This window comes from Nerophis ophidion, linkage group LG14, assembly GCF_033978795.1.
Source record: "Nerophis ophidion isolate RoL-2023_Sa linkage group LG14, RoL_Noph_v1.0, whole genome shotgun sequence".
Classification (NCBI taxonomy): domain Eukaryota; kingdom Metazoa; phylum Chordata; class Actinopteri; order Syngnathiformes; family Syngnathidae; genus Nerophis; species Nerophis ophidion.
Genome location: NC_084624.1, coordinates 41,345,281 through 41,370,279, shown reverse-complemented (window position 1 = coordinate 41,370,279; position 24,999 = coordinate 41,345,281). Strand labels below are relative to the sequence as shown.

The following is a 24,999-nucleotide window of genomic DNA, read 5'->3' as shown; positions in this document are numbered from 1 at the left end:
TCGGTGTATGCCTGGGCCCCTGGAGAGGGGGTCCAGACTGAGGCCAAGGGAAAAAAACAACTCATATCCATAGTAGACATCCCTCTTACAACATCAAAGAACATTAAAGAGCAGAGCTGATGCAACCAGCCACTTCTACATATAAGAGGGATGTCTAATATGGCTATAAGTTGGGTTTTTTCCCCCTTTGCCTCAGTCTGGACCCCCTCTCCAGGGGCCCAGGCTTAGACTGATTTTTTTATTTTATTTTATTTTAATCTTTTATTTTTTTCTCCCATTCCCCCCCACTTGTTTACTTGTATCTCACCTTTTTGTTAGGGGCGCCAGAAGTTGGCAGACCCGTCAGCTGTCCTGTTCTGTCTCCCTGTAATGTTTGTCTGATCTTGAAGGGGATTGTGCTGAAAATTTTAATTTCCCCTCGGGGATTAATAAAGTATGTCTGATTCTGATTCTGATTGGGACAAAACATGACTTAAGGTCATTGACTAACATTACCAACGTAGTCCACAAGGAGGCGATATGTCCACAGCAAACACACTGTACTGATATTAAAATTAAACTGGAGGCATACACGCCAGAGGACACATTCATCTGGGAACGTTTCGCGGGCCAGACTGAAGACGCTGGCTGGTCGCACTTGGCCTGTGGGCCGAAGTTCAAAGACCGATGCTCAAGCTCGTCGTTGCTTATAGACTTTGCCTTCCTTTTTATTGTCATTCAAATTTGAACTTTACAGAACAGATAAGAACGGAATTTTGTTGCATTAGCTCTTGTAGTGCAGGAGAAAAGAGCAATAAGGTGCAGATATAAATAGATAAATTACTGTACAGATAAATATAATGCACTTTTGCGTATGATTCCACATTTATGGATGCATGTTATGTAAGCATCAGCATAAATACTGTCAACAGTTAACTTTGTAGCATAAAGACGCCCTCGTGTTATCCAATTGTGTAGCAACAGGAATAATGTATCATATAAAAGAGTCTAAGATAACACTAATTTTAACCAAGCTTAGTAAAGCAATCTTCGTGTTTTAAAATTGGCACCCTACTGCCTTGAATAACTCAAACATGATGCCAAGTATCATGTTTAAAACCAGTGGTAATGATGTTTTCAGTCTGGCAGTAAAGTAACTTATCTTGGGGTGTGACTTGTAATAATAGACGTGAGTGTGCAGCCAACAAAGGGCAACAATGTAACTGCAAATTGCGAGCTCAGGTCATCTGACGTACCACGGCCTTCTTCCGCGTCTGTGGTATTTGCGCCATCTGAGGCCAGCGGCAGGTCAACTTCCAGGGAAAGCAAAGTGCCGTCACTCAAAGGGTCGAACAAAAAAAAAAAGTTCAACCTTTTCAAAACATCGACCTTGAGGTGACAGTAAGTTGACGCCGACTTCTTACCACACATTGCGGAACCCCCACAGTGGTGAGCCATGTGACCTGGGCCAGTCGCCATGACACTTCCTAGTTTTTACATGTGAAGTTACCCAGCAAGGGCCTGGATATGTAAATAATAGTTAGTATTCCAACATGATTATTTATTTTCCACTTTTAAGATAAATACATGTGTTAAAAATACATAACATAACTAGAGCAGTTGCATCATTTGACAACCCATGATGGATCTTTCTTGATGCAGTCGTTCTCTGGGCCCAAAATGGCCACGCCACACGTCTTGTGACCGGCGCATAGGTACCTGCACGATGAAACATAATCATCAGCAAAATCAGTCCCAACAGGCCGTCATCATTGTTGTGTTTATCATTAATGGTGTGTCTGTTGAAACCTTTCAGCCGCGTCCAGAAGGTTTGCATGGGTGACGGCAAAGAGTCTTTCTCTGTGACGCTGCTTCATCTCGTCTGTCAGTCCACTCAGGAAGACGGACAAGCCTACACATAAATGAGCGTGGTCACAAAGGACAGCAATGGACGACTGTTTTAGGTCTCTTTCCTCATTCTCAAATGCACCATTCTCTGTCCACCAATCAACACACAGAACTGGGTGTAGCCCAGTGTAATTTAAACATGCCAGCGCTATAAAAATTTATACTAAAGACTGACTCTTGTTTGATTACTCAATGTATTATTACAATACAAAGGCGAGGACTGTTGCAGCCGTACAGTACGTGTCAGGGTCGTCCCTGCCACCCACTTCTGCCCGCTGAAGTCACAGGAGGACATTGTGGAGAAATGATTGCCAAGATAAATTATTATATGTCCTCACAAATATTAATATGAATGTGGAGCAATAAATGCATCGGGGGAAAAAAAAAATGGTGTCCTTGCCACAATCTTTTTTACCAAATGTGGCCGAGCACGATTGTCGGGGGAAGAGGGGGAGGGGTTGTAATTGTTCATATGTCTCTGATGTGCACATCAATCAGTCTAAGGACTAATAGTTGGCACTTTTTATGTGAACTGTTACCCAGCCTTACTTACGTGTGTAGCTAAAGTATCCACAGCCTGTAGAAATGCGCTTATGCCAGTTATGAAAATGCCGTGAGCCAGCACACATTTCCACGTCGACGTCAGTTTTGATACAACTCAACTTTGCTGTGAAAAAGGGCGTAGGGCAGGTTTTTGTGCGTACGCTAGCTCCGTACTTGAGGCCCCAGGTTTTTGCTTTTCTACATGATGGGCTATAATTTTATGTGGCGGTGAGTCAACATGTCTTTTGTAATTGTTTTGGTTCGGTTTGGCAGCATTGCAGCTGTGTCCACTGAAAAGCCCACTGAGTTAATCACTGTGACAGATTTACGTCCGTATTTCTAATACAAATGTACTGCTTAAATTTACATTGTAGACAAACTTTGACCCAGAGGATATAATGTCATCAATGACTGTAGGAGCTTGAAAGGGGCAGTATTAATATGAATTGCATTTGGAAACCCACTCTTTGGCAGGCCAAACAAAAACAAGCGGGCGTGCCAAATTTTGTCCCTTGGCCCCACTTTGGGCATCACTGGTCTAAATGTTAGTTTTTTTTCTAAGTTTTTGCCAATATCCATCCATTCATCCATCATCTTCCGCTTATCCGAGGTCGGGTCGGGGGGCAGCAGCCCAAGCAGGGAAGCACAGACTTCCCTATCTCCAGCCACTTCGTCTAGCTCTTCCCGGGGGATCCCGAGGCGTTCCCAGGCCAGCCGGGAGACATAGTCTTCCCAACGTGTCCTGGGTCTTCCCCGTGGCCTCCTACCGGCTGGACGTGCCCTAAACATATCCCTAGGGAGGCGTTCTGGTGGCATCCTGACCAGATGCCCGAACCACCTCATCTGGCTCCTCTCGATGTGGAGGAGCAGCGGCTTTACGTTGAGCTCCTCCCGGATGGCAGAGCTTCTCACCCTATCTCTAAGGGAGAGCCCCCCCACCCGGCGGAGGAAACTCATTTCGGCCGCTTGTACCCGTGATCTTATCCTTTCGGTCATGACCCAAAGCTCATGACCATAGGTGAGGATGGGAACGTGGATCGACCGGTAAATTGAGAACTTTGCCTTCCGGCTCAGCTCCTTCTTCACCACAACGGATCGATACAACGTCCGCATTACTGAAGACGCCGCACCGATCCGCCTGTCGATCTCACGATCCACTCTTCCCCCACTCGTGAACAAGACTCCTAGGTACTTGAACTCCTCCACTTGGGGCAGGGTCTCCTCCCCAACCCGGAGATGGCACTCCAACCTTTTCCGGGCGAGAACCATGGACTCGGACTTGGAGGTGCTGATTCTTTTTGCCAATATGTTGTGTTGAATTTTTTTTTCTTTCTAAATGAATCTCAAAGCTAGGGCTGGGCAATATATCGATATACTCGATATATCGCGGGTTTGTCTCTGCTATATAGAAAATGACTATATCGAGTATACATTCTCACGCAGTTGCTTTTAGCTGCGGGCATTACACTACATGTGTTTCCCACTCTTTCTTGTCTCTCCTTCTCACAGAGACTTAAAACAAATGCACCTTCTTACATACGTCACGTACTGTCACGTCATACGCCCACGCGAACAGGGGTAACATTAGCTGTGATGCTAGCGGAGTGGTGCGAGTGGTAATACGAGAGAAAGGAGGTGCGAATCTGGTAACAAATGAAGGAAGAAAAACAGCACAGGGTCCATCGTCTGGCGGTGGTTTGGCTTAAAGCGGGAAGATGTCGAACAAGTATGCGGCAAATGCGTTGCTACAAAAATTAGCACCTACTGCTATTGTAGCATCATTTGAAAAGTTACTAGCTAGAGAATGAGGAGTGCTTACTCCGCATGTCAACATCTCGGCCGGTGCCACACCCACAAAATGCCGAAACAACCATTTTCAGATCAACACCGTATGAAAAAATTTGTCAACAACAGAAGGAGATAACATCTGCAGGAACCTGCCACATAGCGAAGGACACAAACCATTTGATTTCCTATTATGCAGCTAATTTTTATTTGACAGTTATTTAAATATCTTGTGTGACAACATGCACAAAAGTGCACTTTATTTGTTTTAAACTATTGTAGTTGTGTTCTGTACAAAAAGTGCACTTTAATTTAGTGTTGTTTTTATATGTCATCTTAGTGACATCATCCACAAAAGTGCACTACTAGCTTGTTTTAAATGTCTCTGACAATCTTGCACTTTCTGTTTTGAAATGACATGAATGTTTGTGCCACTGCTTAATAACTGTTTAATAAATACAGTTTTTGTAAATTTACTTATTTGTGGTTTCCCTCTCTGCATGAAAGTTTCAAATGAGCATATATTAATGCAGTAGGAACAATATTGTTTTAATGTAGACACATAATCATCATACTGCTGTGATTATATGCACCAGGTGTTAATTCAAGGCTAAGGCAAAATATCGAGATATATATCGTGCATCGTGACGTGGCTTGAAATTAGAGATATTAATAAAAGGCCATATCGCCCAGCCCTAGTCGAAGCAGTACAGCAGGTTTTAATTGGCTTCACTGCGATGGGAGATATAATAATAATAATATTAATAATAGATTACACTTATATAGTGCTTTTCTAGACACTCAAAGCGCTTCACAGAGAAATGAAAACCCATCATTTATTCACTCCACATTCACACCTGGTGCTGGTAAGCTACATTTGTAGCCATAGCTGCCCTGGGGTAGACTGACCTATCAAATTATTTTTTTGCCTTTATATAAAAACTTCATCAATCAATCATTATTGAATGATTAATTGATTTACTGATATTAACTTTGGACATTATCTGGAATATAATCACATCACTATAGAACATATTGGGTTTATTTGAATGGTAGTTGTTGATGTAGTCCTTTTGTCTATTGTTCGTACCAGATTATTTAAAGCAAATATAAATCTTCACAAAACTTCTAACATTTTATTAACACAGTATTTCTAAATACCTAATAATTATTAATTATTGCACTTTTTCTGGGTCTGTTTTTTATGCACACACTCAGGCTCCCAAAGCGGCCAAATCTACTTCTGGTCAACACAGTTTATAAACCCTTGTTTATCGCTGTTAATTGGTTTCGGGCCTGGCTGAGGTAAATTAATTTGCGTGAAGTAGGAATTATTCGTTATCGATTGAATATTTTTATAGCTTGAGAATAAAAACCCTGTTTGTAAATGTGTTTTTTACACTAGTAAAGCCCTCTAGACATGAAATAACACCCAGATAATCACCTTTACGAGCCACAAACTTTGAACAGTGACATGGTGAGGAACGACTGCATTAAAATACTCACTAGGCTCCAGTTAGGTCCTGGTTATGGATTTGTTTGATACCATTCCCAAGTAAAAAACAGCTTTTTATAGCTTACCTTTGCTAGAGGGCGCCACAGGTGAGTCGACGGAGGAGAAGACGGACAGCTTTGCTTCGTCTATGTCCTGCTGGCTGAACTGGCCCAACTTGGCCCACTCCACACCTCTTCTAAAGGCAGAGAGTGTCTGCACCGAGTTTGGATCCCTTTGTGGGCAAAAGTGGGGGAAAAACATTAGACCCCATTAGACCCTGCAATTACTCCACGTTCCTGCCTACCTGTAGGAGTAAAAGGAAAAGACTCCTCCTCCCATCTTAGCTCCGCCCCCGTAGGCTCCGCCTTTCTCTCGAATCTCTCCATGGAGGAACTTTGCTGTCATCATTCTCGCCAGGACACACAGACTAATGGGAGGAAGCAGTTACAAGTCAACAAGGAAAAAGTGGCCTTTTCATATGAGTGGAAATTAGGTCACCTGGCGTAATGCTCGTGGTTGTAAGGAACTGTACGCACAGACTCGCTTACAAAGTTTACTGGGAATGGGAGCTGGAAGAAGGTCTTCATATAACAAGGTTGGAAATCGGGGTCCTGGTAAAGAAAGTTTCAGTATTTAGCAAGTTGAATCCCTTCTTTAGGCACGTGTGTTTAAGAGGAATGTAAAGGAATATATGAAACCAACATTGACAAGCTTCCTGCTGGGTCCAGAGTCACTGAGGACATCTAGTGGTCTCTAGTGGAGAAACACGTCAAAGCAAAGTCAGGTCCATCATTTTCAACCCCAATGAGTCCATCACACTGGCATTAAAACAGTTGCCACATCCTCGCGTGTAAAAAAAACACTCTGCGTGTGCTTTGCCTCTCTAAGCGTACTAATTTTGCGCCTGCGCGGCGTCTTTTGCTCGCCCTTGGGCCCGGTTTGCGCTCACGATATGTCTTTCCTTTTCTCCACTCCTTTCTGATCGGTCACTGTCTCATGGTCAGATACAATTTAGACAAAATAAGCCAATATCAGTGTATTTTTGTAATTATTATCAGTGTATCGCACTACACCCTACTAAACGATGACATTACCTATTATAACTGTATGATGTCATGTGAACGTGCCAAAAAATACGGTACTTACCAACCTTTTACAACTTAATGTCAATAAAGCAGGGATGGGAATGAAGATTTACAAAATCAGCTGAAAATGTTTTAATCCTAAAACACCGCTTTGCGGAGGGCCGCACAGTGGCCGCACCCTACTAAGGAGGTCTTTGGGGGCATGCCCCCCCTGAAAAAATTTGAAATCTATGTTATCTTAGGATGCATTTCCTGCTATTTTGAGTCAAAATGTAACAATATTCTCCTGACCATAATTTCACATTTATTAGCAAATATTTTCATTGAAATGTATTATGTGATGAAATTTATGTATACAAGTTTACACATAGATCAAATTATTGCACACTTTTGGGTTATAGACAAAAATAGGCCTACAAATGGATTAACCAGAGTTCTTCTCCGTAAACACACTTTACTTAGATGCCTTGCCGATTTCGCGTGATCAAAGAGTGCCACCATTCCCCGAGATCCATAGTTCCCAATGTCCTTGCAATATAAGCACTGAGCAAGTCCCGGTTCATCGCACTTTGCAATGAAATCGCTGATCAGTTTGTCTACTTCTACGATATTGTTGTTAATCTTCACCTTCAGTTTGATAGATGTATCGAGCCATGCCCAGTTCCACTTTTTTCTCACGCCCTTATCGATATCTTTCGCTAATGAAGCATTCCTATCTTGAATAAGCTTAACCATGTCTGAAACTGTTTTGTCAATAAAGAAACGTGTTAATTGAGAGCTACTGTGTTTTCTTTCCAGATTAGTCGCCGATAAACACAACCAATATAAACAGAATATGAGTTCGGAACCGCTCACAATAATTGAGGATCCGGGACTACATATTGTCAACAAACAAAGCGTGCAGACGCCTATAACGGGGAATGTCATTGGTTGATGTTGTCAGCTGATAGTCGAGCTAGCCAATCTGGTGCCTTCACACGTTGGCATTATATTTTTCGCGGGAATTCTCTGCCTTGTACTGATAACTAGGTCAACGCAGAGACAAAAACCACGAGTACCTAACCCCCCCCTATAATTATCTCCCCGGATTTAAACGATTCACAGAAATGACCCTGGCGGTGCCAAAATCGTCGGAATTCCGCGGCTCCGTGGAAAATTCCCATCCCTGATAAAGATAACTTATTTTGACTAACAACATGTTTTTCTGGATAAATGCTCCCCAGATAATTGAATGTTGCAATATATAGAACTACTTTATATAGCATGACAAAAGGTAGATCATTTATCCATGCTCTTATGTTATAGTGCCAGAGTGGCGAGTGTGACACCCTCAAAATGTGACCAAATTTCTGTGTTTTTATTAACTGCAATTTAATTCACAAGGAATAACATATTGGGGTATTTTATACCAAACTTAGACTAAACTAAAGACTGCTCTTCTTCCGAAATGATACTGTTTGAGAGTAACAGTTGCCTTGGATTTTCTCTGATCAGGAGACAGCGGGGGTTAAAAAGCGCCCAATCAGAAAAGAGAAGGGTTTCTGGGTCATCGATTCAATGCCCACTCCTAATTAGCAAAAGGGTGGAAAAAGAGAGACACATCACAGATGCAAACAGGGTCCAAGTGCGAGCAAAAAAAGCAGTGTTTTTTTTTTTTGCGTAAGGATTTTTGGCAGTTTTCACGCTGTGACACTCCTACCTGGATGATATTTGGCCGCACGGCTTTAAAGTGCTTCCTTTTAGCAGCCACGTCCTTCATGAAGCTTTCCACATGCGCCGCAGACTCTGACACCTGCTGAGGTGTGGCGTTGATGGCACACCTGAAACCACAAATAATAATTAAGTACGTCCTAAAACCAGCGTGTGTCTGATGGAAATGCGATGTGAGCCCACCTCATGTTGTCAGGATTGAGAACGTGTTTCTTGATCCTGGGCAGCATGCGAATGACCTGTGTGAGGTCTGACATCTCTGCTATCCTCTTCATGAACCGCACCTAATAAGAGTGTTTGTTTCACCTAATCAGCTGACATCAATACAAAGCAATTGACCTAATACCTGCTCCATTCCGTCAAAGGTCTCATGGAGGTCCCCTGCTGGAGTCAGGTGACGGCTCGCCCGCGTCACGGCGTACATGTGGCCGGAGTAAGAAATCCCGTTGGACAGTTCCTGCGCTGACATCATCACCAGGACCCTCAAACGCTCCTCATCGTCAAAATGGGGGCTGAAACAAAGCCAGAAATTAGTTCAGGGTCTTAGTTTTTGTAGTCAGTGGACATACCTGTTGAAGATGTCCCGCCACAGCTGGAACATGTGAGGGACATTCCTGTCCAAGCAGGAGGATGACAGGAGGACGCCCTTAGACAGACACGCAGTGTAAACATCACAAATTGTGAGGTTCAATGCTTGTAAAGCGCTGACCTGTTCAAACATCTCCAAGCTGGAGCAGTCAGAGATGACCTGCGGAGACACGGACATGCCCCCCGTCCTCAACTCCATCTGCTGGGCTTGCTGCCGGTAGTCCAGAGAACCACAGCCCATCCTGACAACAAAAAACAGTTTAGCTTCGTCATTTGTTCACAGCTCCTGTTAGGCTGACACACTTTGTGACGACGCTGCAGAAGAGCGGGACATAGAGCTTCAAGTCCTCCGGAAGCGTGTTGAGGCTGCACATGGCCCGGAAGTAAACCAAACCATTGGTGGGCTGCTCACAGAACTGGACAGGTACGCCTTCTGTGAAGGTAACACAAGCACTCTTTGTCAAACTTGACATTTTTAAAAATGGACATGTCCTCAGTAACATGTTTTCAAGGTGGCATACCTGCACTGCTCATGAGCACAGGGGTGATGGGAATAGTGGGCGCAATGTCTGACACCTTGAGGGCCGGCAGACACGAAGCATCCTGAGTCTTACTTTGAGCATCCAGTAGCTGAAGACCTTAAAAGGAAGACACAAAAAGGTCTATTATTTAGCTGTTAAATACTAGAAACAGCTTTAAATATGTTACAGACTACAGTATAGTACGACAAGTACAAAAACAAAACAAATTAATACCTATTTTCCCTCATTAGATCTTACCTTTCTCATATATCTCCTTCTTGTCGCCGTCAGACAGAGCACTGATCTTCTCCTGAAGTTTCTCCTTCTCTGCTCTGGCCTGGTTTTCTAAGTAAGAGTCATCTGGACTCATGGAGAGAGTCAGCCGATGCGTGTTTTCCTACAGGAGGAACAAGACTTCATCACTCGAAAATAGGGTTTCTGTATTGTGATATAGATTGCAGCCTTCTACAATGACGATATATTCTTTGCATATAAATCATAACAGAAGTATTTTAAAACAGGTTACAGATTACTCCTCCCTTGGCTGCTGACACACGATCATACTATACTGTAGGATAAATGATTCCAAAAATATCAGACTGTAAGATAGTTTTAGCCCTTCAAATACATGGATATAAGTAAACAAACAGTATACATGTTGCTGTTGGTCAGTGGCAGCTTTTTTCCAACAGAGCTTTTACATTAATTTAAGGTAAAACTGCATCATAAACTGAAGTAGTATACACAGTCTGTATTACTATACTACTGTAGCACAGTGGTCACAAACCTTTTTAAGCCCAAGATCCATGGTCTCAGCCAAAAACCAAAGCAAGATCTATCAATGCGTATATATACATATATATATATATATATATATATATCTATAGAGAGAGAGAGAGAGAGATATAGATAGATAGATATCCATCCATCCATTTTCTACCACTTATTCCCTCTTGGGATCGCGGGGGGCGCTGGCGCCTATCTCAGCTACAATCGGGCGGAAGGCGGCGTACACCCTGGACAAGTCGCCACCTCATCCCACTTCCAAAGACATGCTGCACCTGGGGATAGGTTGATTGGAAACACTAAATTGGCCCTAGTGTGTGAATGTGAATGTTGTCTGTCTATCTGTGTTGGCCCTGCGATGAGATAGATAGATAGATAGATAGAAATAGATAAATAAAAACAAAACAAAACCAACAAAAAAAAATACAAATATATCCATCCCCTGAAGAACAGGGAAACCTGCGAAACAGGCTTGTAGTGATGAAATAGCCTCTGTTTTTTTCCTAACCTAATGTATATATATATATATATATATATATATATATATATATATATATATATATATAAATCTCCTGATGATTGAGGGAACCCCTCATGAAACAGATCTGTAGAGATGAAGTAGTCTTGTGATTTTTTTTCCCACACCTACATATTGCGCTCTACCACGGTATCGAGCACTATTCTCTGGATAATCCAATCAAGACATATATATATATATATAAATAAATCCCTTGAAGAACAGGGAAACCTGCGAAAGAGGCTTGTAGTGATGAAATAGCCTTGTTTTTTTCCTAACCGCACGCATGCACGCACGCACGCACGCACGTACGCACGCACGCACGTACGCATGCACGCACGCACATACGCACGCACGCACGCACACTGTGGATAGACAAACTTCAGCGGCACTTGTTCGCCCTCACTAAGGACGCTACACCGCATTGACGACATGTTTGTGGCAGCCTTTTGCAGATTGCCTCTCAGTTTTGCGGGACATGGCTAGAATGTGTCATTAAAATGCATTATTATATTCAGTTAAATTAAAATCTTTACCATAAGCCAGTCATCTAGTGACTATATATCGCAACACCCCTTGAAAGCAGCTTACTTTCAACTAAAACTGAAAAAAAAAACAAAAAAAAAACTGAAGACTCATTAATTAGTAAAGTGGTGTCTTTGTTTTCATCAGTAATTCTATCCAAAAGGTTCGTTAAAACCCAAAACAATATTTCCCATAGGAAATAAATCTGACCTGCCAACATTTGGTGTTGGCAAATGTGGAAATCTATTCTTAAACCATACAAAACAATGTCCCCTGTACTTTTTCAAAAGGCAGTTTTTGTACCCTGCACTTTTTACCCCCATAAATAATGTTACGCTATTAAATGGAGATAGGTCAAACACTAGCGCCCAGCGACAAACAGCCACTCAGGCTGAATTTAGTCCCTTTCGACAAGCTCATTGATTGGCTTTTTGGCGTGGCCTTTTTGCCAGTGTCCAGGGACTTAACTAGGATTTGACAAATACCGAGGTCAAAAATTGGTCGTTCAAGAGGAACTCCGAAAAGCTAAAATCATGGGTATTCCAGCACCATATCAGCATGTCCGTAGTAACATACCACATGGCAAAGGACATACACTATTTGATTTCCTGTTACGCAGCTCATTTTTATTTGACCTTTATTGAAATATTTTGTGTGACATCATGCACAAAAGTTCACTTTATTTGTTTTAAACTATTGTAGTTTTGTACTAATAGTGCACTTTAATTGAGTGTTGTTTTGATATGTCATTTTAGTGACATCATGCACAAAAGTGCACTCATAGCTTGTTTTAAAATGTCTCTGACAATCTTGCATTTTCTGCTTTGAAATGACATGAATGTTTGTGCCACAGCTTAATAACTGTTTAATAAATACACTTTTGCTAAATTGACTTAATTGTGGTTTCCCTCTCTGCATGAAAGTTTAAAATGAGCATGTTAATGCAGTATGAACAAGAATGTTTTAATGTAGACACAAAAAATCATCGTACTGCTGTGATTATATGCATCAAGTGTTTATTCAAGGCTAAGGCAAAATATCGAGATATATATTGTGTATTGTGATATGGCTTAAAAATATTGAGATATTAATAAAAGGCCATATCGCCCAGCCCTAGTTAGATCATGTTCATGATTGACAGCACGCAGCAGCTGACCAATGAGCGGTCGGGTGTGAGATAAGAGCAATTTGGTCTCCAGATGAAATATGAATCATGAGCAACTAAGACAAATTACAATAATTAAACAAGAGCCTAGTGTTCCACTCAAAAGTAGTTATGTTGTTGATTAAAACTTTATGGCCCCAGCTGTCACCGCTAATGGAATATGAATGCAAATTACAGCTCTGTGATTGCTGGTACTGCAATATCTTAAGTATCAGTCTTTTGTTCAAGCGGACATTGTGCGATTACTAGTATTTATACACTAATTACAAACAAACAATTTATATTAGTAATGTTATTTTATACAAAAAATTAGTTATTGAACAATTTGTTTCCCATGTAATCATTTTACTTCAAAACAATTATCTAATCCCTTCAAATTACGCCTTCTGTATGCAAGCCAGTTGTCCCCCCACACCCCAATCCCATTACTCAAATCCAAATTTGTTCCAATAAAAAAAAAAAAGGTCCAGAGATGGAGTTACTGATGCAAGGGATTCTTTTTCTGGGGACTCCATTCTCGTTTGTTGCGTGCACTAATTGGCCACACTATAACAGACAGTATACAAAAAATAGCGCCAAGCAGTTTCGAATCATAAGAAAAAGGAGGTGTACGAAAACTGAGGGACCACTGTATATTTTTCAAAGCACAATCCACAATGTGTGCGCACGTACCTTAAAGTAGTGTTGGACTTTGTCCTGCAGGAAGCGTGGGTTTTCTTTCAGGGCTTGTCTGAACTTAGTGACACTGTTGTTGATCTGCAGCAGCTCCACGGGGTCACCATCATGGTTCCACAAGGACGCAATGTACTATCAACACAACAAGAGCGTTCGGCATTGAGAGGCTGACAAATGTACTAAACATACATTAGAGTGAAGGACACAGTGAAAAGGATAACAACAAGCTCACCGAGGCCAGAGACAGGCCAAAGTTGGTGGACTGGTGCTTCATTTGGATCTCAAGCTTGTGCAGGAGAGCCTCGATTCTCTCGTCCTCAAAGCCTTTCCTTTGAAAGAAGACGATAAATAGCTTTTTGAAGCGATTTCCATATCTAAAGTAGCTCGTTTAGTCGGAAAACAAGTTAGATAAGAATTAAGGGTACCCTCTGCTGGTTGTGGTCATAAATTATGATTCACAATTCAAGCCTTACAAAACGATGTCACAGATGGTCTGGTGAATGATGTTCTTGACCTTCTCCGAGTCTGCCTCAGCCATGCCCTGGAGCCCGATGCTAAATGACGCCTCTTTGGTGCTGCCGTCGTATCTGCAGGAAACAACACATTCATCACCCTGACACTAAATTGTTCTTCTGGTTTTTCTCTCTGAGTGTGCACACACACCCCACCACAGAGGAGAAGTCTGTTCCAATTTTGGGTTCGATTAGAGCTTTGTAAAAGGGAGCGTTTGGACCCGACGTCATCAGTGAAGACAACAAGCTGAGCGTGAAAGCTTCGAAGGTGTCGGTGATGCTGTGGAAAGAAAACCGAAGCTAAATTTCACGTTTTCTTAAAATGTAGAGAATGCATGAGAGGATAGCAGCAGTTGTCTTACTCTCCCAGCATGTAGCTGACACACAGCGTGTTCTGACGGGATGGATCAGGAGCCATGGGGTCAGGACTGCAGGTCACATGGTCTTCTCTCTAAGGAGTAAACCAACAGTTAATGCATATTTTAAATAAAGCATCTCAGACTCTTAGTAGCTTACAGGACTGGTCCAGTGTGGCTGAGGGGGGATTTGCGTGTTGGGATCGATACGATCAAACTTGGACAATGCCTCCACGTCAATCTGTTTCAGATGTTGCTCCAGAGGCAAGTCTCCGTAGGTGAAGAACCTGAGGAACACCGTGACAACAGAATGTGTAAGGAATATGTACAATAGTACAATGGAAAGAGTATGCCATCTTGTCTTTATATGTTGAATCATCACATAGGATTTAGAATAGAAAAAAAAAAATTTGAGTTGTTCAAATCAACATTTTTGACCTCCAATCCCAATCCAATTTTTTGGCATCAGATCCGATCCGTTTCGAGTCCTGATCTGATACCGTACTTTGACAACAGATTATATAAATGAAAATATTTTCCCGCAAGAAATTAAATACAAAAAAACATAAAACTTATCTTATTAAATCATGAATTTGCTAGTATTGTGGTAAATCAGATTGTGTATAAACATATATATTTTTTTTACAAAATAAAGTGTCTAGTCAGTGCATAATAACTAAACAAAAGAAAAAAATTCTGATGACTCCGATTTGAATCATTTGGGGTTTGCCCTCAAAGTCTTCATGTATCCATAGCCAAAACAATAACAAAAAATAGCTAAAAATACTTTGTAATAATAAAACCAGGAAAAGGAAAAATATCAATCTGATTACCGTATTTTTCGGACTATAAGTCGCGTTTTTTTTTGTAGTTTGGCCGAGGGCGAGACTTGGCCTAACTATAAAAAAAACTGGTCGGGTCTCACCCCCCGCTGGACTGTGGAGAAGACTGCGACCTATAGTCCGAAAAATACGGTACTTAATTATCGTTTGTATACAGATTCTATATTGGATATCAATAGTATTGACATTTGGATCAATCATCTCAGGGTTGTTCGATAGACAATATACAATTTAAATTATACAAATTTGCCGATAAAAGAGCTTTTAATACTATTGTCATAATGAATGTCAATGACAAATTTTAGCTGTGTCCCGCAAATTTGATATCGACAAGTGAACAAAGACATCCTCACTAGCAAGCTAACTTCCCTCCACAAAGAAGCTTCTAAATCACTAATTCTCGCCTCAATGGCGGCAAAATAAAGTGTTTCTTACAAATATCTTCATCACTGTAGGACAAGAAGAATAGGAAGAGCTAAACATGCTACACTACACGCCATTGGAGGACACAAAACACAAAGCTAACCGGCTAATTTTTGCTTTTGTTAAGTTATGTTGCTTTATTGACTTCCTTGTAAATTTTGTACATTATGTAATATCAGAAAGACATTGAAATATTAATTGATATTCTCCGATTACAGTTGTGATCCAACATTTTATGGTTTTGAACATTTTAAATATCAGCATTGGTAAGATCAATACTGATCTGAAACCAGTTATTGGATTGATTCCTAAATTTGTAGTATCGCCCAAAACTAAAGTAAAATATCTAAACAGAAGAATAGGTAGTTATTACATTTTAACAGAAGTGTTACCATGTTACAACAGCAAGTAACATAACTAACATTAAATTAGCAACAATATTAATAATAGTTTTGAGAAAATAGTACAGTATACAGAAAACACAATATGTTACTGCATATGTCAGCATGGTTCCATTGTCATGTAATATGTTGTGATATATACCGTTATCGGTAAAGGCTTCAATATGTATCGCAAAATGGATTTCAGGCTGGGGCAGCACGGTGGTACATGGGTTAGTGCATGTGCCTCACAATACGAAGGTCCTGGGTTCGATCCCTCAAAAGGACAAGGGGTAGGAAATGGATGGATTTCAGGCCATATCAATCTTTCCTACCCCTACTTTACATTGGAGCTTTAGAAGTTAGCGTCTTGCGTCGTCCTGCGTGGTGTGTGTAGCATGCTTAGCCATTTATTTTCCTCTAATCCTCCAGTGATAACAGTATGTGGAACAAACTTGGTTTATTTTGCACCACGGTGGTGAGGATAAGTATGCATTAGTTTGCACTGTACATAGACATTGAGCAGATGTTCTGGAAAGACACGCATTACACCCTTCTGAAATTCATGCAGCTCCTTTATGTATGTAACGATATACATACAAATTCAAAAATGAAAATGTAAATATTATTATTAATTGTGTCTCCCTGTACGTGCATCCATTTTGAAGGAATGTTTTACGTGAGTACAATCTTTAGCCATGTGAAAAATAACACACAGCTGCTGTAATGATTGGCTGAGCTCAGCAGATCATCAGCCGGTTGTAGTCAGTTAGAAAAGGCAAATATCGGCCCCTGATCGGATCGGGACATCTCTAATAAAAATGATTCTTCCCCGGTGTGTGTGTGTGTCTGCGCACTCCTACCTGGCATTGCTAGGGTGGTAATGTGTGGCATGGAATTGTTTGAGCTGCTCCCAAGTTAGGTCGGGAATGGCCAGTGGCTCGCCACCAGACACCACAGAGTAGGTGTGGTCCGGATACAACTTGTTCTGGAGGTGCTGACCGTACACGCTCTCGTTGTCTGACTGTGAAGAAAAACGAGCGAGCCGTCAAAACGATTAGGATCTTTCCTGGCTCACCGTCGCTACAATTAACTCACAAAAGCCCCCTTCATCTCATTGAAGACGACTCCTTTAAACACCAGGGGTGAGCTGGCGTCCGTCGGGTTTTCGTTCTCCAGCCTCCAACCTTCCTGCCTGAATTGTTTACATGTTTCATTAAAACGGCAAATGTTAAAAGATGGCTGCGACCACTCACCAGAAATCCTGCTCTCTTAAGCACGGGAAAAACACGGCATCCAGATACACGGACAGAAGATTCTGGAAGTCTTTCTCGTTTTGGGTAGAGAACGGGTACATGGTGTAGTCGCTGGCTGTTGGTGAAGAGACAATTCTTTGTAAACCACCATGTTACTTTTTGATTAATACCATTTTTTCCCTCACGGCACGTTCCATTGTTTGTGTTTCCGCAAATGTACCTGTGAAGGCGTTCATGAAAGTGGAAAGAGACCTGTTGAGCATCTTGAAGAAAGGATCTCTGCATGGATACTTCTTGGATCCACACAGCACTGTGTGCTCCAGGATGTGGGGAACACCTGTGCTGTCCATTGGCGTGGTCCTGAACTGGACGCTAAAAACAAAGTACCAGTAGAGACCTTAGCAACAAATAATCAATATTGTTGTACAAACTATGCAGTCACTTGCGTGAGAACAAAGCATATTTTGCAACATGTGAGTTTTAAAAATATTAGTAAAATCTAGGGACACACAATATTTTTCTTTCAAGATGATATCTTCCTGGTTCTTAAGAACGATACCAATAGCTTATTTATGTGTTTTTTTTTATGTCAATTTGACTGTAGTCTGTGCACACCTCTATGTAAAACACAGTTAAATAAAGGTGGATTTGATCAAATGTATCTAAAGATTTGTCCTAACCAAATATGACATCACGAATATGGCATCACATCCATAAACCGGTGAAGCTTATGTCCTCATTAGGGATTGTTATAGTTTGCATTTGAATTTGAACTAAAAATAGCACCAAATAGGTACTTTAAAAATGGTGCCGCTGTTTATATTGGCACACACAAATTTTAAGCATGCACATTTTTGTAAAACAAAACCACAATACAAAGGTCCTTGGTTCGATCCTGCGCTTGGGATCTTTCTGTGTGGAGTTTGCATGTTCTCCCCGAGACTGCGTGGGTTCCCTCCGGGTACTCCGGCTTCCTCCCACCTCCAAAGACATGCACCTGGAGATAGGCTGATTGGCAACACTAAATTGGCCCTAGTGTGTGAATGTCAGTGTGAATGTTGCCTGTCTATCTGTGTTGACCTTGTGATGAGGTGGCGACTTGTCCAGGGTGTACCTTGCCTTCCGTCCGATTGCAGCTGAGATAGGCTCCAGCACCCCCGCAATAACAAAAAGGGATAAGCGGTAGAAAATGGATGGAGGGATGTTTATTTAAAAAAAAAAAAAAAAGTTTTTTTTTTTTTTAATGAAATATTGTCCAAGTGATCTTCGGGGCAATTGGGAACATCTTACCAGGTAGGCTCGCTATATTTGTAATTAACCTTCACTTGGGATGGGAATTGATAGGAATAAGATTTTTCTGGTTCCGATTCCACTTTGTATTTTGTTTAATGATTTGGTTTCTTATCGATTCTTATTTATAAAAAAAGAGAATATAAAGAAAGATGGATTAGCACCAATTTTGTTTAGTTTAGAGCTAACATGACCTTACAAAGCCAACATTAAGGTTTTAAGAGGCACACAGCATTGAAAAAATTACTTTAGAAAATAAATATAAGAAATGAATACTCTTCTCTAGAATTTAACAAAATACACCACATGTTGAAATTACACAAAAAAAGTAACATTTAGTAAGATTTTCAAAACTTATAAGAATATTTTGCCATCTCCCTAGAAAATATACTGGTGAACCTAAAAATATTAGAATAGTTTGTTAAGATTTATAAGGTTAAACTATCATACACATAACATGCAACTGAAGATATTTCAAGTCTTCTTTTGTTATATATTTTTGTGATTATGGCTTAAAGGTTATAAAAACCTTGAATCAAATATCTCAGAAAATGTTTTTTTTTTAAAACTGTAAGCTATGATCATCAAAATGATAAAGGCTTGACATATCTGACTTTGCATGTAATGAGTTAATACCACATATTAGTTTCACATTTGAAGTTGAATTGCTGACATGAACTGAATTTTGCACGTTATTCTAATTCTATGAGTTTTACCTGTAAAATGGAAATGACTGAGTAAAAAAATCAGCGTTTCTCCTACTACAATTGAACTATTCACTTCAGGAAAATCAGAAGCACTGGCAAATTGGTTCAAGCTTTTGACCACAAACTTTTTCACTGTTTGTCTATCCTGCGTGTAGTGTACCTTTCTCTGCCGCGGTAAAAGGGGACACTTTAGTACCGGGCAGCAGACATGACCTGGAGCGAGTACTACCTGCCTCGGAGCCAGTCAGAATTTGTCTTGTCTTGCTCATGTAGATGAGGAAGCAGTCATTTGAATTTAACAAATAATTGCTCTAACATCATAGGTGTTGATTTAGTACCTGTTGTACTTAGGGTAAATCGTGACTGTTAGCTAACTGCTGCTGGGATTAGATTGGCTCGGTTCAAAAACGCGACTTTCATTTACAGTTATTGCATGCTGTATGTTTAAATGTCAATAGTCCTGCCACACTCATATGTCCTCTTAAAAAAAAGCAATCTTGTCTTTCTTCTCTCTGACTGACACTATGCAATCCGTGACATTGTTAAGGGAATCGTTTGACTTTATAAACTGAGAACTGGTTCTTAATAAGAAACGTTTTTTGATTCCCGTCCCTCACCCACCTGCAGCACAGCTTGGGTATTCTCACCACATTGGATTGTTTAAAAAAAATATATTTTTCAAAACTGTTTTATAAATTATCGGATTATCGGTGTGATGTCATATTTCCTAAAACGACACAATCCTGATCATTTTTGGCACCTTCAATAAAATCTTAAAATCAACAGTCTTGGCAATGTTACAGTAAAAGAAGAAAAAAGGCTCCAACCATCACAATTTTTGCCAGAGTTTTCTTGAAAAACGATGGCAAAATCAGAGATCACTGGTTTTGGACCAACCTGAAGAGATTATTGGGGTCATCCCTGGCTGCATGCAAATACTGAGCTCCTGTTTTATCATGAGTCAACTTGACTGCTGTGAGGAACAAGTCAGGTACAGCCACCACCTGTGGAAAAAAAACAACTAATATATTCCAAAACGCAAAAGCATTGATTGAAACTTTTATGAGTAGATTGCAAAGGAAGAGAATAAATGATATGAAACAGTACAGTTTACACAGTACAGTAAATATTCCGTACAACCGACCACTAAATGGTAACACCTGAATAAGTTTCTCAACTTGTTTAAGTCTGGGTCCATGTTAATCAATTCAAGGTAAATGATCCAGATTAATGACACCTAAGTATAACTTCTGTAAATGGTAAATGGATTATACTTGTATAGCGCTTTTCTACCTTCAAGGTACTCAAAGCACTTTGACACCATTTCCATATTGACCCATTCACACACACATTCACACACGGATGGCGGGAGCAAGGGTGAAGCAGGGATTCTCGCAGCGCTTTGTTGTTAAGGCGGCTGCCTTAACAACAAAGAGCCACCGCCTAAACTAAAGTCTTAAATATATGTATATATATTTTTTATTTATTTATTTATATATTTTTTTGGTCCTGTAAATTAAGCATGATGAGATGTGCATGTGGCCCCCCTTTTAACTATTTTTAAACGCTTATTGCAAACACCTATTTACAGTAAGTCATTAATTTGACTTAGTCATTATCTTGTCTTAATAAGTTAATATTTACTAAGTCAAAATAATGACATACTTAGTATCTCAGGTAACTAGGACTGTTTTGTGTTTTGATTTTATTTTACGGAAAAAATATCAAGATATACATCGTATATTGCCACTTAGCATACCGAGTGGAAAACAACCAAAAATTGTAAGCTTCTTCACGCGACGAAGCCGGCCTACTTCACCACAGTCTGTAGTCTATTGCCCCCCCCCCCCAGGCTGTGGTGAGATGGAGACGTGATGGTGGCGACAGCCCAAATTACACTGTTCCTTACACCCACCAAGCACCTTCTCCATACGCCTGTCCCGGAGAAGGTGCTGGGTGGGAACCCTCAGGTTGCTGGCAAGGCCACTCACCCAACGGCGCCACACCGTTCCGTATATAAGAAAATTGCTGATTGACTTCCATTCAAATCATTAACCCAACACTATATTGTACTCTCATATTGTGATAGCCTACTTAAATCACCATCACCTCAAACAGAAGTCATCATCAACTTTTAAGACATACTATTGATGCTGTAAAGACCTTTGCACTCTTTAAACAATGGTTTTAAGATAAACCACACAAGGTAGACTATAAGCTCAATGCTAAATGTAGATTTCCTGAATAAAAACAAACCTCTTTCACTGTAAAGCTGTGGATTTGTTGACCGGCGTTATAATGAAGAGCCTTTTCTTTTGCTGCTGTACTCCTCTGCCTCTGTGGAAGCTGCCGGCATTTTAAACTGGCAAGCACAAAACAGAGTTCAAATTACACAGTGCTGGCAGACAAGTTAAAAATGACTTTATGGTTCAAATCTTCATTAGTAGGTGGGGCGGTATAGATCAGTTGATAGCGTGACAACTTGAGGGCATACTGGCCAACCCTCACGATTTTTCCGGGAGACTCCCGGAATTTCAGTGCCCCTTCCGAAAATCTCCCGGGGCAACCATTCTCCCGAATTTCACCCGATTTCCACGCGGACAACATTATTGGGGTCGAGCCTTAAATGCACTGCCTTTAACGTCCTCTACAACCTGTCATCACGTCTGCTTTTCCTCCATGCAAACAGCGTGTCGGCCCAGACACATAATATAAGCGGCTTTTACAGACACACATAAGTGAATACAAGGCATACTTGGTCAACAGCCATACAGGTCACACTGAGGGTGGCCGTATAACCAATTTTACCACGCTATGGCGTAGTGGGTATAGTGGCCGTGCCAGAAACCTGAGGGTTGCAGGTTCACTCCCTGCCTCTTGACATCCAAATCGCTGCCGTTGTGTCCTTGGGCAGGACACTTCACCCTTGCTCCCGGTGCCGCTCACACTGGTGAATGAATGATGGGTGGGGGTCGGAGGGGCCGTAGGCGCAAACTGGTAGCCTTGCTTTCGTCAGTCCACCCCAGGGCAGCTGTGGCTACAAATGTAGACTACCACCACCAGATGTGAATGAATGATGGGTTCCCACTTTCCTGTGAGCGCTGTGAGTGACTATGATAGAGAAGTGCAATATAAAATCTAATCCATTATTATTAGTACTGTTACAAATATGCGCCACACTGTGAACCCACACCAAACAAGAATGAAAAACCCATTTTGGGAGAACATCCGCACCGTAACACAACATAAACACAACAGAACAAATACCCAGAACCCCTTGCAGCCCTAACTCTTCCGGGACGCTACAATATACACCCTCCGCCCCCATCTCTCGGAGGTCTCAAGGTTGGCAAGTATGCTTGAGGGTTCCAGGTTCGAACCCCACTTCCGCCATCCCAGTCACTGCCGTTGTGTCCTTGGGCAAGACACTTTACCCACATTTCTCCCAGTGCCACCCACACTAGTTTAAATGTAACTTAGATGTTGGGTTTCATTATATAAAAGCGCTATATCAATATGATTCACTTCACTTCACATATTAGTTACAAAATGCTAGCATTCCTTTAAATCATCCATCCATCCATCCATTTTTCTACCGCTTATTCCCTTTTTTGGGGTCGCGGGGGGCGCCTTTAAATCACATTTGTGTAAAATCTAAATTTTAAAGATGGTTAATTACAGTTATTTGGTTAAATACAGCACATAACTACAGTACATACTTTCCAACCCTCCCAATTTTTCCAGGAGACTCCCGAATTTCAGTGCCCCTCCTGAAAATCTCCCAGGGCAACCATTCTCCCGATTTCCACCCAGACAACAATATTGGGACAAGCCTTAAAGGCACTGCCTTTGGCGTCCTCTACAACTTGTCGTCACGTCCGCTTTACCTCCATACTAACAGCGTGTCGGCCCAGTCACATAATATAAGCGGCTTTTACAGACACACATAAGTGAATGCACCGCATACTTGGTCAACAGCCATACAGGTCACACTGAGGGTGGCCGTATAAACCACTTAAACACTGTTACAAATACGCGCCACACTGTGAACCCACGCCAAACAAGAATGACAAACACATTTCGGGAGAACATTCGCACCGTAACACAACATAAACACAACAGAACAAATACCCAGAACCCCTTGCAGCACTAACTCTTCCGGGACGCTACCACCAATCCCATCTTCAGAAATCGGAGGTCTCAAGGTTGGCAAGTATGCTTGAGGGTTCAAGGTTCGAACCCCGCTTCCGCCATTCCAGTCACTGCCGATGTGTCCTTGGGCAAGACACTTTACCCACATTTCTCCCAGTGCCACCCACACTGGTTTAAATGTAACTCAGATGTTGGGTTTCACTATATAAAAGCGCTATATTAATATGATTCACTTCACTTCACATATTAGTTACAAAATGCTAACATTCCTTTAAATCACATTTTGTGTAAAATCTAAATTTTAAAGATGGTTAATTACAGTTATTTGGTTAAATACATTCGCCCTGCGATGAGGTGGCGATTTGTCCAGGGTGTACCCCGCCTTCCGCCCGATTGTATCTGAGATAGGCGCCAGCGCCCCCCGCAACCCCAAAAGGGAATAAGCGGTAGAAAATGGATGGATGGATGGTTAAATACTGCACATAACTATATACTTGCCAACCCTCCTGATTTTTCCGGGAGACTCTAGAATTTCAGTGCCCCTCCCGAAAATCTCCCAGGGCAACCATTCTCCCAAATTTCTCCCGATTTCCACCTGAGGGCGTGCCTTAAAAGAACTGCCATTAGCGTCCTCTACAACCTGTCGTCACGTCCGCTTTACCTCCATACTAACAGCGTGTCGGCCCAGTCACATAATATAAGCGGCTTTTACAGACACACATAAGTGAATGCACTGCATACTTGGTCGACAGCCATACAGGTCACACTGAGGGTGGCCGTATAAACCACTTAAACATTGTTACAAATACGCGCCACACTGTGAACCCACGCCAAACAAGAATGACAAACACATTTCGGGAGAACATTCGCACCGTAACACAACAGAACAAATACCCAGAACCCCTTGCAGCACTAACTCTTCCGGGACGCTACAACATACACCCCGATACCACCAACACCATCTCCCCAATTCGGAGGTCTCAAGGTTGGCAAGTATTCTTGAAGGTTCCAGGTTCGAACCACACTTCCGCCATCCCAGTCACTGCCATTGTGCCCTTGGGCAAGACACTTTACCCACCTGCTCCCAGTGCCACCCACACTGGTTTAAATGTAACTTAGAGGTTGGGTTTCACTATGTGAAAGCACTTTACTTCACATATTAGTTACACAATGCTAACATTCATTGTAATCACCTTCGTATAAAATCTACATTTTAAACAATAACAGATACAGCACATTTCTCTCTAGTAAACACACATTTCAGCTCCAAGTCATGTTAGCTAGCTTACCGTACATGACGTAGTTTCTCTAACACAGCCTTCGTGTGCCGGAACATAGCGGCTAATTTCGCCCGTGTTATAAATGTCCTCTGTGTTTGGCTCAAATATAAACACTGTTTTGGTCGTAACAACCGCAACTTTGCATTACTCAACACTTTCTTTGCCCTCTCATGCCGTGTGGTGCTCAGAGTGGGGACATGTTGCCATATTGTAACCATAGACGTCTCATAAGTAGACACAGCATTGGTTGCGGTGACGCGAGAAATTCGGCCGCCATCTTGAAGTGGTGATGAGGAGCCGGCGAGCAGCCCTAAACTGACAGTTGACAGGTAGAAAACAAAGATGGTGTTTCAGCGCTTTTCTGCTCAAATGAGCGGACTGTTGAAAATAGGCATTACCTTTCACGAGTAAGATTTAACATTATCGTACTATTGGTATAGAATATTACCATGAATTGATTTCCGTGGACCCCCATCCATTTTCTACCGCTTATTCCCTTTTGGGGTCGCTGGCGCCTAT

The 24,999-nt window shown here is 41.5% G+C and overlaps 1 protein-coding gene across 2 annotated transcripts; it reads right to left on the bottom strand.

Annotated features, from left to right (window-relative positions):
* Positions 1 to 1,525: 1,525 nt before the first annotated feature.
* On the bottom strand, positions 1,526 to 24,702 carry pitrm1 (pitrilysin metallopeptidase 1). 2 transcript variants are annotated; one of them, XM_061920773.1, is made up of 27 exons: positions 24,490 to 24,702; positions 21,305 to 21,410; positions 19,946 to 20,052; positions 17,272 to 17,423; positions 17,052 to 17,166; positions 16,894 to 16,990; positions 16,659 to 16,819; positions 14,311 to 14,437; positions 14,157 to 14,245; positions 13,946 to 14,074; positions 13,756 to 13,869; positions 13,515 to 13,611; positions 13,280 to 13,414; positions 9,873 to 10,011; positions 9,615 to 9,731; positions 9,397 to 9,526; positions 9,215 to 9,335; positions 9,075 to 9,151; positions 8,852 to 9,017; positions 8,689 to 8,789; positions 8,495 to 8,615; positions 6,413 to 6,463; positions 6,209 to 6,321; positions 6,015 to 6,137; positions 5,797 to 5,942; positions 1,789 to 1,891; positions 1,526 to 1,698 (listed from the first exon to the last, which is right to left on the bottom strand). In XM_061920773.1, the coding sequence occupies exons 1-27, from the start codon at positions 24,696 to 24,698 to the stop codon at positions 1,605 to 1,607; spliced, it is 3,240 nt and encodes a 1,079-aa protein (XP_061776757.1). In that variant the 5' UTR covers positions 24,699 to 24,702; the 3' UTR covers positions 1,526 to 1,604. The 2 variants fall into 2 exon arrangements, with proteins under 2 accessions (XP_061776757.1, XP_061776756.1); XM_061920772.1 differs by having other exon boundaries at positions 9,075 to 9,335.
* Positions 24,703 to 24,999: the final 297 nt, after the last annotated feature.